The 14,668-nt window shown below is 48.3% G+C and overlaps 1 protein-coding gene across 1 annotated transcript in view; it reads right to left on the bottom strand.

Moving 5' to 3' along the window:
• LOC122389474 (protein croquemort-like) overlaps positions 1 to 11,344 on the bottom strand; it is a 69,106-nt gene extending 57,762 nt beyond the window's left edge. The window contains exon 1 of the mRNA XM_043381578.1: positions 11,214 to 11,344. Coding sequence (XP_043237513.1) covers positions 11,214 to 11,248 — 35 coding nt within the window. The 5' untranslated portion in view covers positions 11,249 to 11,344. The remainder of the gene's footprint in view (positions 1 to 11,213) is intronic.
• Between the last annotated feature and the right edge of the window lie 3,324 nt (positions 11,345 to 14,668).

Genomic DNA, 14,668 nt, shown 5'->3' with positions numbered 1-14,668 from the left:
AGTCAGCGAATCCAGCGAGCAAGGCTGGTCTACTGCCCCGGCCCCGACCACACCCTCTCCATAAAGATGTCAGTTTCTCTGAGGGAATGTGCATCATGTCTGCAGTCTCCGATCTTATGTAATGTGACATTAGTCATATGTCCTTGGACGCTAAACCACCTACATTAGCGGCGGGTACGGATGGAAGGGTTAATTTAATAGCATTGCATTCAATACAGCTCAATACCTAATAGCCGTTTTCACGACGGACTATCCGGCGAATGCACCTAATTTGACTAAATCTGCACCTAATCTCTTTTACAACAAATATCTTCATTTTGGCCGTTTTCACGACGGAATAGCAGGCATCTATTTAATCCCCATTTGATCCTTTGGTTCCTCAGGAATTTTAGTAGTTCTTTTTAGTAGGTTCCCCAGCTTTCGAATGAATGGTGCGTTAGTTTGCTATTTTTCTATTAAATATCACATCGATTTACTTTATCTAAGGATTTATCACTAATATCAACATAAAGCGTAAGCACAATTATAAAATTATGAAATTATTAAATACTAGTACAATAGTTAAAAAAAGATACTGAGTTGCCAGGCTACAAAGAATATATTCATTTATGGCGCACGACAGACATTTAGAAAGCAGCGCCCTGTTTTATTGCACGCTGCTAGCCGCTTCCATTGGGTTTTGCAGGCCGTCGTCATTGGTCGTTACACGTATGATGTCACGCGACTTGTGGCCTGTCACGGCTCTTTAATGATCTCCACTAAATGAATGCAACAATGGCCTTTTAAGTTGATCTCTGTGGCCATCTGTCTATGGAGCGACCAATATGAAAGTTGGGTGAATTTACCGGGGTTACATGACTATGAGCAAGCAAATGTGTATCAGGAATGGATTTAGATGGAGAATTGCGCTGGACCATGAGTGCTCGAACGCTCCCAATTCCACGCCGGTTTGGCTTTGGAGCCGAGACAGACGATGCGGGTCAAGGTCACCGCTGGGGTAACGGTGGATTGGGTGCGCCCGAGCACCCGTAACGCGGCACAATTCTCCATCTATGGATTTTCCTATTCGCTCAGCATTGTGATAGGCGTTCGTAATAGCATTTACTCTGCTCATGTACCTATCCCCGGTTATTTAAAAGAAGTTTTTGTGGGGGAATATCACGGCTTTAGGTACTCGGTGGCCCTATTCACGACTTTCAAAGAATGCTCCGATAACTAAACACCGCACAGACCTACTGCATTAGTGAATCTGACAGAATGTCTGTGGAATTACATCCCCCCTCACCACACCCCTAAAAACTCATCCAGTGTCCAAAACCACTTTTATCGACTCGCCAAAAAAAAAAACACACACACACATACACACACAAAGCATGGGGCATGTCAGCTCTCAGTTCATTTATTATTGTCTTTACCATGGTTCAATTGCATTGCGCGATTTAAAGCACGTGAGTGCCTATATAGTATATATGTAGAAAATAATATCTACAGCAAAACATCCAAAATTACAAAGGCTACAATGCTTCAAAAGTAGGTTCATCAAGGAAGCCCATTTTTACTTGCGTTGTGTTCCCAACCATGCGATTCCAACGCGGGCTATTCGCAACGTCTGTTAAGGCACGTTAACAACTGACAAGCCGCCACCGCTGCCACTTATTCATAGATGGTTGATATCGCAGCTTGGGCGTCAGCAGCGCGGCCCACAACGCGTCGGCGCCAGCGCACGCAGCTGTTGGCACTCGGCAGCCGGTGTTGCGACTTAACGGCCGGCCGGCCCCATGAAGGAGAAGCTCTTGGTGAAGCTTTGTGATCGCCTCATAGCCGCCTTGGATGTCATCTTTCTTGGCAGATCCATCCGTTCAGATGGTACGGTGCAGTCTGGATAAAGGACGAAGTCCAACGCCGCTAACCCCGCGACCGCCACCCCACAACGTGGCCGCAGACCGAACGGGCGTGAGGGCCGTAAGGGCCACCCCGCCATCCGGTAGGTGGCTGAGCAGCCGGGCGCAGCGGCGCCTGGGCGGCGGCCGCGCTGAGATGAAGTCCCAAACCGCCATGTCGCCATCACCGCCATCACCATCGCTGCACTGCTGCAGCTGTTCCCAACCGCCTCAATCGCCGCCGTTTTGCCAGCAGTCGCGCCGCGGAATGGCAGAAGCTCCAGAGTAGCCTCCAGCGCCCCTCTCCGCACGTGTGCAGGTGCACTGCGGCCGCCGGGTCCGACGTCCAGGCAGAACATGATCTTTCCATGCTGCTCCGACGGTGGGCTGGTCTTGTTTGGGCGTTCCTCCACTGTGACGTCGGTCACGCCTGCCCCGGCCAGGGCGCAGAGGCCGACGTGTCACCATCCGGTTGCAGTCCTCAGTCGGGTCGCAACGTGTACCTCTTCCGCAGCGTGGAGCGCGCTCCCGCTGGGCAGCGATACAGCCAAAAGTAGCATAGCATGCGGGCGGCCAGCGCTGCGCCGGACAGCGGATCCATGCCGGGGGTATGCCGGTCTCGGCCATTAGCGGGGTCGTCGGGGCCGAGGCTGTACATACAGCTGGTGACCGCGTGAGCCGCCAATCGAAGCTCACGGCTTATAAGCTCGACGCGGGCATCACACGCCGTCCCGATGGGAGCTCCACGACGCCGCCGCGAACTCCAGCGCGGCTCGCAGCGCGAAGACCAGTACGGACGGCCGGGGCAAACGGCGTGCGGGAGTCGCAGGCGACGTTCTGCGGACAGAAAGGGTTGGGCATAAGCTGGTCGGCAGGACACTCTTGAGCCGAGCCTTTGATGTAATTACAGATGATCCAGAAGCATGCACAAAAATTCATGACACACTATTCTCATTTATGTATTTGCTACATATGATATGATATACCAGCTCATGATCAGTGACGCATTCTGGGCAATAGGGTAGGGTGGGGTAATTTGAACATGTGGGGCAATTTGAACATAGTGTGAATAACAGAAAATTACGGAAAATCCATAAGTGGCATTACAATAAGACCAATAAGAGAAATTATCGGAACTAAAAAGGCTATCATATGAACGGGGTTTTAAGTTTCAGGGAATGAAGATGTTGACGCACAGTGTAAAAAATCAATTTCGCAAGGAAAAACGCCTAACAACACGTCATTGCAACTTCATTGCAGCGAAAAATCTTGCATTGCTAGCGCCTAATACGCAACGGCTTTTGTTGTATAATGACCTAATCAGCGCCGTCAATCCAAGAAATTTGCTTTTGAACCCTGTTTTTTAAAATGGCAAAATAACTTTTAGCGTGGGGTAATTTGAACATAGTGTGAGAATTTGAATGAAGACAGGGATAGCTCCGAAAAAAACAACGCTCCCAGTTTTTTTTTTGCCAATATTTTCGACCCAAGGCAGTAGCAGATAAGTGATGCCAGTTTTAGAAAATTTACGTCTAATATCCGTCTAATGTCCGACATTTTTGTTGATTTTCCGTCCAAAAATGTTAAAGTCAACTATTTGTCCAAATATGTCCGAAAATTATGCAGCTATCAACACTCAAAACCGTCATTTATACCTATTGCTTATCATGTAATTTTACCAGCCGAAAAGTGTTCATTATATTGAGATATTAACAAGCTTTCCATTCGCCAATCAATGCTATGCACGATTAGGTACTTTATAAAAAAGCGCTGAAGTGTAGCAAGCCATCGTCCAATATTGTCCAGTCTGCTACCTTTGTCCAAACAATTCCGAATTGGACAATGGACAAAATCAGAACTCCAAATGTCCAGGTTTCGATTGGCACCACTTTAACAGATGTAGTACGGTTGGGAGAGTTTTTATCGAACAAAAATGATAGACGTTCTGTTAATTGAAGAGGGGCGAATTCTGTCAACTGACCGGTGTGCAGCGTGCAGATATTGATACTCTGCAACTGTTATTTTTGCTGTTGTGTTGATTTTTCAAGTGAAGGTATGTTTAGAATTGTTCTGCCTATTTGTTTATGGGTCAAACAACATCGGTGCTGGCGAGACTATCGTTTTTATGACAGGTAAAAGCAGTATGTTCAAATTACCCCACGGTTGGGCAATTTGAACACACCGTGACTTGGTGGAGAAGTGAGGCTATGCTATTCAAGGTATGCTCGGCTCGTCCAAAAATGAGGCTTGCATGGTGAAAGCAAGTGACACTTGCGCTACTGAAGCAGTTTTTCTTCATCCAGGGTTGAACTGGAATTTGGTACAACGGAGAAGACGTAAAAATATGTTCAAATTACCCCACACTACCCTATGTTCTAAAGTGAAGTAACTGAAGTTACAGCTTAAAAGCTTAAAAAAACAGCTTAAAAAAACACACACACATTCGATAGCTTATGAGAATAACATGCCTTGTGTGCTTAATGCAGGAAAATATTTTTTCACTTTTTTAGAAACAGCAAAAGAGTTGTCAACAAGCCATGTCAACTATCTAAACAATTTTTATGGAAACTGCTCTAGCTAGCTTAAAGTTCCACAACGTTTCCGGAGCACCGTACCCAAACTCAGTTCATGTTACAAGAAAAAACAGTAATAATGCCTCCTAATTTTGAATGAAATATAGGTATGAGTAATTTGATTTGGAAAGCAACAAATTTCCGCACATCATTTTAGCAAAATTACTATTTTCTTCAGCCATCAGGTTACACAAAACTATAGTAAACTTTATGATCTAGTTTACAAAAAACCAAAGCCCCGATTTTAACAAATGTAGATAAAATTTAAACAATTTTAAAAAATGTATCGTGGAGAAAATGAAAAGTGTAGATTTGTAAAGCCGGGATATTTCAATTTCACGGATTAGGCACTTAAAGAAATATCTTCACCTCTCTTTGAGCCACCAGCCTTCACCCAAGTTGTACACGAATGTAGTGAAGCAGACAATGTGGCAACTCAAAATTGTGATGGTTTGAGATAATTATGACGGTAAAAGAAAAAGCAACACAAGGTTCCTTACCCTCGTTTTTTCACATGGGTTCAGATGAGGCTTCAACTGTTGCCGACCTGAGGAGCTATAGGGACTTGAGCTTTCCAAAACTCAATTTCTAAGGGCACTGAGCAGTGTTTGGCTTTCACACGAATGCGATAGGAAGTTATATGAAGTTGACAAAGCAAGCAAAGCAAAGCATGACTCCCCGCGCGTCCGCCCGCGACCACGCCCCGCGTCCGACTCCCGACCGCCGCGTGACCCGAGGCGCCCGGCGGTCACGTGACCTACCGGCCGGGACTGCAAACGGCCTTCACCACCATTCTTCCATTCTTGTATGACGTCATATCCTACTGAGGTGCTGATTGGTCGGAATTAGATACCTGAAGGTAATTATCTGCCGTAGTTATTTTTGTTTCATTGTTTTGCGTGTTTTCTTATATGAAATGTAATTAAAAAATTTGTCATATTTTAATCACCATTAAAACATAACTGAATAGGTATAAAAGAGAACTCGATATATACTTTCCTTGTTTTTAAGAATTCCGGAATTAGATACCCGAGGGAGCAAAGAGGGAGCAAGTTGCCACGCTGATTTAATACCTCATAGTCGAAAGGTGGGCTACTAGAACCAAAAATTGCTGTGTTTGTAAATAAATAAGTGATTTGAGGGCAAAAAATGCCCAGATTTAAACTTCTAAAATTATTTTGAACATAAAATATTTCAGTTTGAGGGATGTTAAGGCCTCTAAGGGTAGGTACTTTTTAGGTATCAAATAAGTTCCTCTGCGAAAGTTCCGTCGTGAAAACGGCCTTTATGAATTTATTTCAGTGTTTAATCAATGAGGCTCTCTGATAATATGACAAAGCAGGCATATAAGCAATTAGTGCAACCCTAGCTGATAGCTACTATTTATTATTATTATTATTATTATTATTATTATTATGTCAAACATCCACCAACCACAGAACAGTGGGCATTACGGTGGCATAGCACAAACAGACGCACACATGCATACAATTACACACATATTCATATATGAACACTTAATCGACTAACACAATATTCGGCGCATATTCGGCAATATTCGGCGCATTTAAGAGAAACACTGAACCTAATTTGACCAAATCTGCATCTTATCTGCACCAGATGTGCACCAAATGTGTACTTGATGGCCGTCGTGAAAACGGCTATTATAACTTATTTAATCAAGTGAATTGTAGAGCATGAACCTCAAATGACCGAAAAATTTTCTTTGGAGACATGCTCCGTCCTAAGTCAACATGCATAGAATGTCTCACTGTAATTTGAAAAGAAAACAATGAACCCATTGTGCCCTGAGCACTAGGCTTGACCGGGCAGCAAAGGACGCGGACATCCGTCCATTTCAATGGTCGTCGAATTTGTATTGTGTTTCACTTGTGCTCTGCTGTTCTCTCGGAGACAAACAGCATTGACATCAATTATGTCCTGATGTGTGGTGAATGCTTCAAGTTCAAGCAATGAAAAAGCAATGTGCAGTGTGGGAAAGTCAGTGCCGCTTAACAGCACAGTGGCCCGGTCAAAATAGATCAAATAAACAATGGCGAAGTCTGCGGAAGGAAGTTGCAATGCCGAAACGGATATCGCTTTCTATAGCTTGTCATGCTGTTTGGTCCATAAAAACAAAGATAGGTGCTGGGCTTTCATTATTGCATTCTTTTCATTTTTAGAGGGTACTTTGCATGGAATTTTGCACGTAGCATCCAACCGCGTAAACGCAACAACAAATAGTTTGCGTCCCCATTTATTTTATTTAAAGTTATACTTACGGTATGCAAACATCTTCGTTCTAGATGTGGACTTAAATTCATCATAGCCATTCAATGCTAAATGTGCAAAATTCAACCAACAGCTATTCTGCAACCTAATGGAAAAGTGACGGTGGCTGTCCGAAGGTCATGGCTCGGCGACTTTTGGAGCTGGTCGCTCGGGCGCTGGCAGGTCTCGCCACCATTGAGCAAGCTGAGCACACACAGGTAACGTGTGACGAGCGGTCGTCGCTCGGTTTGGCCATCGGTGACGGCGGCAAACATCCGTCTCCGCGGCAACCAAAACTGTGCGCAGCCGAGACTGGGACTGGAACTGGGACCGGGACTGGAGGGGACTGGGACTGTGACTGGGACAGGGACTGGGACTGCGACAGGGACTGGGACTGGGACAGGGACAGGGACCTGGGACTGGGACTGGGACAGGGACATGGGCTGGGACTGGGACAGGGACAGCGACTGGGACAGGGACTGGGACAGGGACTGGGACTGGGACAGGGACAGGGATTGGGACTGGGACAGAGACTGTGACTGTGACAGGGACTGGGACTGGGGCAGGGACAGGGACAGGGCAGAGACAGGGCAGGGACAGGGACAGGGACAGGGACAGGGACAGGGACTGGGACTGGGACAGGGACTGGGACTGGGACTGGGACTGGGACTGGGACTGGGACAGGGACAGGGACAGGGACAGGGACAGGGACAGGGACAGGGACAGCGACTGATATGGGTCATGGGCTGGGACTGGGACTGAGACAGGGATTGGGACTGGGACAGGGACTGGGACAGGGACAGGGACAGGGACAGGGACAGGGACAGGGTCATGGGCTGGGACTGGGACAGAGACTGGGACAGGGACTGGGACTGCGGCAGGGGCAGGGACAGGGACAGGGACAGGGACAGGGACAGGGCAGAGACAGGGCAGGGACAGGGACAGGGACAGGGACAGGGACAGGGACAGGGACAGGGACAGGGACAGGGACTGGGACTGGGACTGGGACTGGGACTGGGACTGGGACTGGGACTGGGACAGGGACAGGGACAGGGACAGGGACAGGGACAGGGACAGGGACAGCGACTGATATGGGTCATGGGCTGGGACTGGGACTGGGACAGGGATTGGGACTGGGACAGGGACTGGGACAGGGACAGGGACAGGGACAGGGACAGGGTCATGGGCTGGGACTGGGACTGGGACAGGGATTGGGACTGGGACAGGGACTGGGACTGGGACAGGGACAGGGACAGGGACAGGGTCATGGGCTGGGACTGGGACAGGGATTGGGACTGGGACAGGGACAGCGACTGGGACAAGTAATGGGACAGGGACAGGGATTGGGATTGGGACAGGGAGTGTGACAGGGACAATGGGATAGGGACATTAGGATGGAGAGTGGGACAGAGACACTGGGACAGGCAGTGAAAGTTTCACCTTCCCAGGTTTCGAATTGAGCAGGTTTAGTCAACTCAAATGTAATTACATTATGTAGTTCAAGAATGGGAGATTTAAGTTTTACCCATCATAATATGTTACCAAACTTGATGTGGTGTGTCAACGTGTCAGCCAGGAGCAACCAGTTCTCATATGAAAACAATAACCATTGGTTAGCAGTCGCTGGCGTCATATAACCCTCAGAGGTTGGGCACGCCATCAAACCCAATCATCATCTTTAGCAGTCGATACAAGTCACAAAATGACAGTGAGATGCAAATCACTGCTTCGACGGACAATGACATAAGTCAAATGTTTTTATCAGTCGTTCATGGTTGCGGATGGATAAATGTTCATCTCCATTAGCCAGGGGCGGCGGATTCGGGGGGGGGGGGGGGGCAGGGGGGGCAGCTGCCCCCCCTGGCAAACTCGTGGGGGGGGGGCAAAAGTATCTTTTTGCCCCCCCCATAATTTGTGACATAAAAGTTAGACAAGAAACCATATACCTAATTATTCTGTTCGATCATCTGAAGATGTAACCAGATGCCCATGTACTTTATCATACGTTGCCTTTCTTAAATGACAAGCGTTCGCGTTCAATTGGAGTTTTCCTCTCTTCAACCTAGTTTTGGAGGCATTATAAGCGTCAACGTGACCCAGCGACAACCCAGGCCTTCAGTGACCGCTTACAGGGGCGACGGATACGGGGCGGCAGAGGAGGCATCGTCTCCTAAGAAAGTTTTGGAGGAGGGGCAAACGTATATTCTTGCCCCTCCATAATTTGTGCACTAAACATGGGGAAAACTTTCATAACCTGATATTGCAGCTATGCGCTCGTACAGTTTGTCCAACGGTGCCTTTTGAATATGTGTAAATGCTAACCATTTCCGCTTTATAACTTTTTTTGTCTTTTCAGATTCGATTTAGAGATATTTTAAGTGTGCAAGAGACGCAACTCATACCTTCAGTGGTCGTTTGCCGCTATTTTGTACCTACATAAATGCCAAATCGCAAGCGAGTGGAGACGGAAGGGCTAGCCATTCGCTTGCGGGTATTTAGGACTGATGAGCGTTCATAATAAGCCACACCCCTGATTTTTTTTCGAGCGCAACAGTTTCCAATGCATAAAATGGTAAACGCCGAGATCGTACACATTGACCACATTGACCAATGCACGGGTATGACACCCAAAGGCCAGTCATCAGAGATCTGCTTTGGGCATTCGGAGGCTTGTGTGGGGCCAGTGTAAAAACTGGATGTTCACAGTTCAGTATCCGATTTATTTCAGTTTTCACTATTAAATAAGTAAAAGTTAAAGTTGGAAACTTTGGAGGGTTAGGGCACTGATCATTAGTGTGCCCCCCTCTCATTCGGAAACACGAATGGATATCGTGATCGCTTTTCCTGAAGCATGCTTCAGTTTGATCGACAGATTGCAATCTGTAGATCAAACGCTCACCGTTCCTCGATCATGCGACAAACAGACGCCCTCTATAGGTTTCAATCTTCCCTGGGTCACACCAAAGTCCTGGTTGTAAAGTCAATGGATGAGGTCATTCGGCATTGTAGGCCCACATTAGGCCCAGTGATTCTTGAGTGCCAGAACCGGCAGATGTCGTGGCAAAATTTGGTGTGATAATTTGGACCTTACCGCAGTCAGCGCACCTATAAAGCCCTAATAAAGAAACGCCCCACCCAGAGCTTCTGGATCCTCGTTCCAGTCCGCCGTTCCTTCACCCTAGCCTCAGCCCTCCGTTCCCAGCTTGACGGGCGTTTGGGCCTTAGTTAAGCCTTGCTGTAGGCTTACTGTATAAACCCATCGAGACAGCCCGTCTCGGTGAGCTTAGTTGGCGAACTACTGCCTTGGGGTGGGTTTCTGGCGGATCGCTGTCCCAATAGGTTTAGATGCGACCGACTGTCTCTGAATGTTTGGTAAGCGGTCTCCTCCCGCTGTGAGCTGGTTTCAGTTGATATTTGTCTCAGAAATACTTTTTAAGGGAACGTTAAACGGAAATCGAACGTAAAAGGAACAGAGGAAATGAGGAACGAACAATGAGGTAAGGAGTTACCTCATTGAAGAATAGCGCTCGCTTACTTCAAAAGGTTTGGCACCGTTCTTCAACATCTGATATGCGATCGGGTTATGGCATAATTTTTCCCATTGGAGCTTTTTTCTAATACAGCAATACGAAAATCGTTACATAGTCCACTGGCGGATCCAGGGAGCGGGCATTTAAAGCAAATACCCCCCCCCCCCCTGCATCGCCCGAAATAGACAAAACATATCTTATGTTTCCTAATAATAAAACTTTCATCAGTAATTTTTTTGCTTTATACTGTTCAGCAGCAGGTCCGTAAGGAATCGAAATCCGAGGAGTTTTTGGATTTTGGACATTTTTTTTTTTGGGGGGGGGGGTATGTCCCCTACAGCGTCGAAAACGCCTTTCTGGATCCGCCTATGACATCATCTCGACTGGGATCTTGCCCCCCCACGCCAAAATCGAATCCGCCGCCACTGCCATTAGCTGCTTGGTTTCGGTTGAGTTTTTGTGTAATAATTACCCAAAAGGTACCTAACCGAGCCAACGGGCCAACACCAATCGCTCTACTCTACTCTTATTGTCCATGGCGTTTCTCCCGATCCTCAGATTTTGCGTTGTAACTACCCATTAGTTTCTCCAGTACTGCACTTGTTATCGTACATACTTATGGGGATATGGTTCCACCCGCGATGCGACAACAATAGAACCTTTTGAAAGACACTAACTAGCCATCGGTACGTTATTGCACTGAACAAGACATCTATCACTCCAACATAGAAACTGTAATACAATGCAAAGGAGCCGCGAGCATGTGGCATCTGCATTTTAAAGAATGAAAGTATGATAAAAGTGTAACGTATTTCGGCGTGCACGGTCTCAACCCATGCGCACGGTGCATAAATTTGAACTTGAATCGTGAAATCACTTTCTCGAAGCTTGACAATCGACAAGGACGTCGCTTTCTACTTTTCAGTTTCTATGGCAACAAATACAACGTCGCTGCTCACCATTTCACAGCAGCGTCGTCCTTCCCGACTGTCATGGCTGGCTGTGGGGGGGGGGGGGGGTTTCAGTCGCTCCAGCGACTCCGGGAGCAGTCGCCACACCGAGCGGTCCCTGGCGCCGCCGCCGACACACTGACGGTCGTCGCGAGCGTGCAGCGCTCTGCCGTCGCGCCGCCACCGCCGCCGGCGGCGGCCCTGCCCAGAAGCCGCACACAACTCCGAGAGATCGGCCGCCAGCCAATCCAGTTAGTCGGCGCGCGTGCTGGCGGCGCCTCCTTCTCGTGAGAGAGCTTCCTACCAGCTTCCTACATTACGCCCGACCGCACGGCACTGCGAGCGCACCATACGGGAGCGCGAACGCACCGCACCGGAGTGCTAACGCATGGCAGCGTGACCACGCAACACGGCAGCGTGACCGTGGGTACCTCCTTACCACATGGCAGTGCTACTTTATGTCGAACGCACATTACGGCAGCTAGTCGCCCGTCAGCTAGCTCGTAAAATGATGCTTGGTCAAGCTCCCGCGCCAGACTCGAAATTGCCAGTCGAGATCGAGACCACACATTGCGATAGAGAAATAGATTGTTCCTTGAAGGTTAGATGAATGATCTTTATTTTAATGATCTTACACAGATTATGCATGGATAACCTGAACCATTTCACAAGTATTATACGGCATATGATGCGTCTCTCAGTAGGTAGGTATATACAACTGTACAGTATACAGTACACACTGCACACAGCTGTGAAAGGCGAATCCAGCTTGGCACGATAACTCTTTATACAACCAGTATAACGCCTTTTGGGGCGACTAACGGAGCGAGCGAGAGGATGGGCCTTGCACGTGCGAAATTGCGAGGGGGTACCTCCAACTGACTTGTGCACGGCACCCTACTAACCGGTCTCTAGCGATGTGCCAAATTTGAGCACCATCGGCCCAGCCGTTCTCGAGATCTGGAAGCGACACCCTGCACGTGCGCACGTGCAAAATGGGTCCCAACTGACTTGTGCACGGCACCCTACTAACTGCTCCGTAACCGTGTACCAAATTTGAGCGCAATCGGTCCAGCCGTTCTTGAGATCTGGAAACGACCCCTGCACGTGCGCACGTGCAGCAGCACCCCAACTCTGGCACATGGATAAGCATTGCCTAGTGGGTGCCTGCCTACATGCCAACTTTCAGCGCAATCGGCCAAGTAGTTACCGAGATATTGCAACAATTACAAAAGTGACACCTCTTCGTTTTGCACGTGGCACGTGCATAAGGGGTCACCCACATGCATCAAGAATCGTCCAATACTTGGTAGAAGGAATGAAGCTACCCTACAAAAATTACCGCATGTAAATCGGTCAAGTGGTTGCTGAGATATAAGCGTCGCAGAATCGTGACCACGGCCGGCCGGCCGGCCGGCCGCTCATACTCAGAAATTTCCGTTATTCTACGTCGCTCGCTTCGCTCGCTCCGTAATAAAATCGGTGTCGTCGCATATGCGATGCCTAAATCTTAACCCTCGCCCGCACATGGGGGGTTGCCCTACAATAGCCCTACAATAGATCCCCTACAATAGCGTGTCTCCTGTGTTCAGCTTTGTATGTGGCTGCCCTGCAGCAACGGCAATAGAGCGGTCTCAGTAGTAGCAATCAGTAGTCAATCAGTAGTCATATTGTCGATGGTTTATTGCGACCCGCCTTTGTCCGTCGCCGGATCTGCAGTCTGCGGGCCTCTGATTGCCTGACCGGAGTTCCGGGGCGCGCTAGTTCGCTCACCGGGTGTAGTTATGATCTCGCACAAAACACCCAGCGCCGCGTGAAAGTCAGACGGTGTCCATAATCTCGGAGTATATACCCTGCACGTTATTGCCGATGAAAGCCACCGCCGACCTTATTACTGTAGCGGGCCGAAACTACTAGCTGCCAAGAGATTATCATCTGTGGCAAACCATGGCATATTCAGTCTCATAACTCGTTATATGGTCATATAAACCTGCAAGTGCTGAGATGTTTCACCACCTGGAACTTGGGTAGGAGGGAGGGGAGGGCCACTAGCAACAGATAAATCCCAAACTGCTTGGCGCAAAAGAGACGCAATTGTTAGCTGAGCATTTCAATCAAAACATATGTATGAAAATCCAATATTATTGAAAAAAAACTTGCATTGGTGGTGCTAAGATAGCCGTAGCCCTCACGCATAGAAGCTGTCAGCTTCTGAGAGGCCGATCTCTTTGATTGTTCGTGCCACACCGTCAATCTGCTTCACAACACAGTAGGTAAAGTAAGGGACTAAGTGTGCTTAGGTGAGTAGTCTGTATTGGGCCTCAGGTGTGCAGAATGTTGCCATGCAGCGCGCCCAGCCGGACGGCCAACCATAAATTTTATAGTTTCTGGTAGAACAAGAAACTAACACTGGCTTTTAGGAATGCAATCTCCCACGGACCCTTACAGCCAAGAGACACTGTTTAGACCATCTCGCCGTCTGCCTATTGTTGACACCGCCCAAAGGTCGATCCGCAGTCGCCCCACCGCAGCCCCGCACGATACAGAAGCACCGTTCAGTTCCCCTGTAAGCTGCGGGGCTTCCAAGAACCCGTGACCCCGCCAAAGCTCTAGTGACGTCACATATGGCGCGTCACGTGACTGTCAGTCAGTGTCACGTGACCGACAGCCGATGTCTGCCGGGTGCACGTGACCCCTTGGTGCACGGAGGACACGTGACCTAGTGAATGGAAGCACATTCCCTGCTGTTTAGTGAACTCCAAAGCATACAGTTTTATCACTTGTAAGCGTTGAGTCGTTATTTTGGAATACCTATGTGCATTGTGTATGGACTAAATAATTAGCATTTTTATTTCAAAATGATATGCGCAACGCAAACATTGTTGACTTTCCTGATAAAAACTCCTACAGGCTTAAAACAAAACGGAATGGAAAATCAGTGTGCCAGAGCATTTTTCAGAACACCAAAGCCCAACCCCAAACAAAGGCATCCAAAAGAATCAAAATAGCCTTCAAAACCTTATTACCACAGAAGCTAATGACAGGCTTTCGAGCTAAGTTTAGCCGAGGGCTACCACAGCACTGATTGGTTGCTGCGCCGTTTCGGCGAATCTCGGCATTCTGTTCATTCTGACGTCACACACCATCTGCAGGTTTGACGTCACCGTCATTCACAACCGCTCCCGGGGATCGGGTCGTCTCGAGGTCGGCCAGAGGACGTGCTCATCAGCTATAAACCCATTCGCCCTGGTGCAAAGGACCACAATAGCCGCTGGGGTGAACGGTGCACACAATTCGCCGTGATGGGAGCTGGTCAGGCGATGACGACATTGGCAGCTGGATCGGGCGGCTGGTTTCGGGGGCGTGGAGATGACGAGCAGTGCCACATAGGCATTTCGATCGAAGAAAACAGATCCAGGATACTAATCACATGGATCTGGATCTAGATGAGACATATGAGTTGA

The sequence above is a fragment of the Amphibalanus amphitrite genome, unplaced genomic scaffold, assembly GCF_019059575.1.
Source record: "Amphibalanus amphitrite isolate SeventyFive unplaced genomic scaffold, NRLGWU_Aamphi_draft 000359F_arrow, whole genome shotgun sequence".
NCBI lineage: Eukaryota > Metazoa > Arthropoda > Thecostraca > Balanomorpha > Balanidae > Amphibalanus > Amphibalanus amphitrite.
Note: the sequence above shows the minus strand (reverse complement) of the source record. Positions and strands in the feature narration are given on the sequence as shown.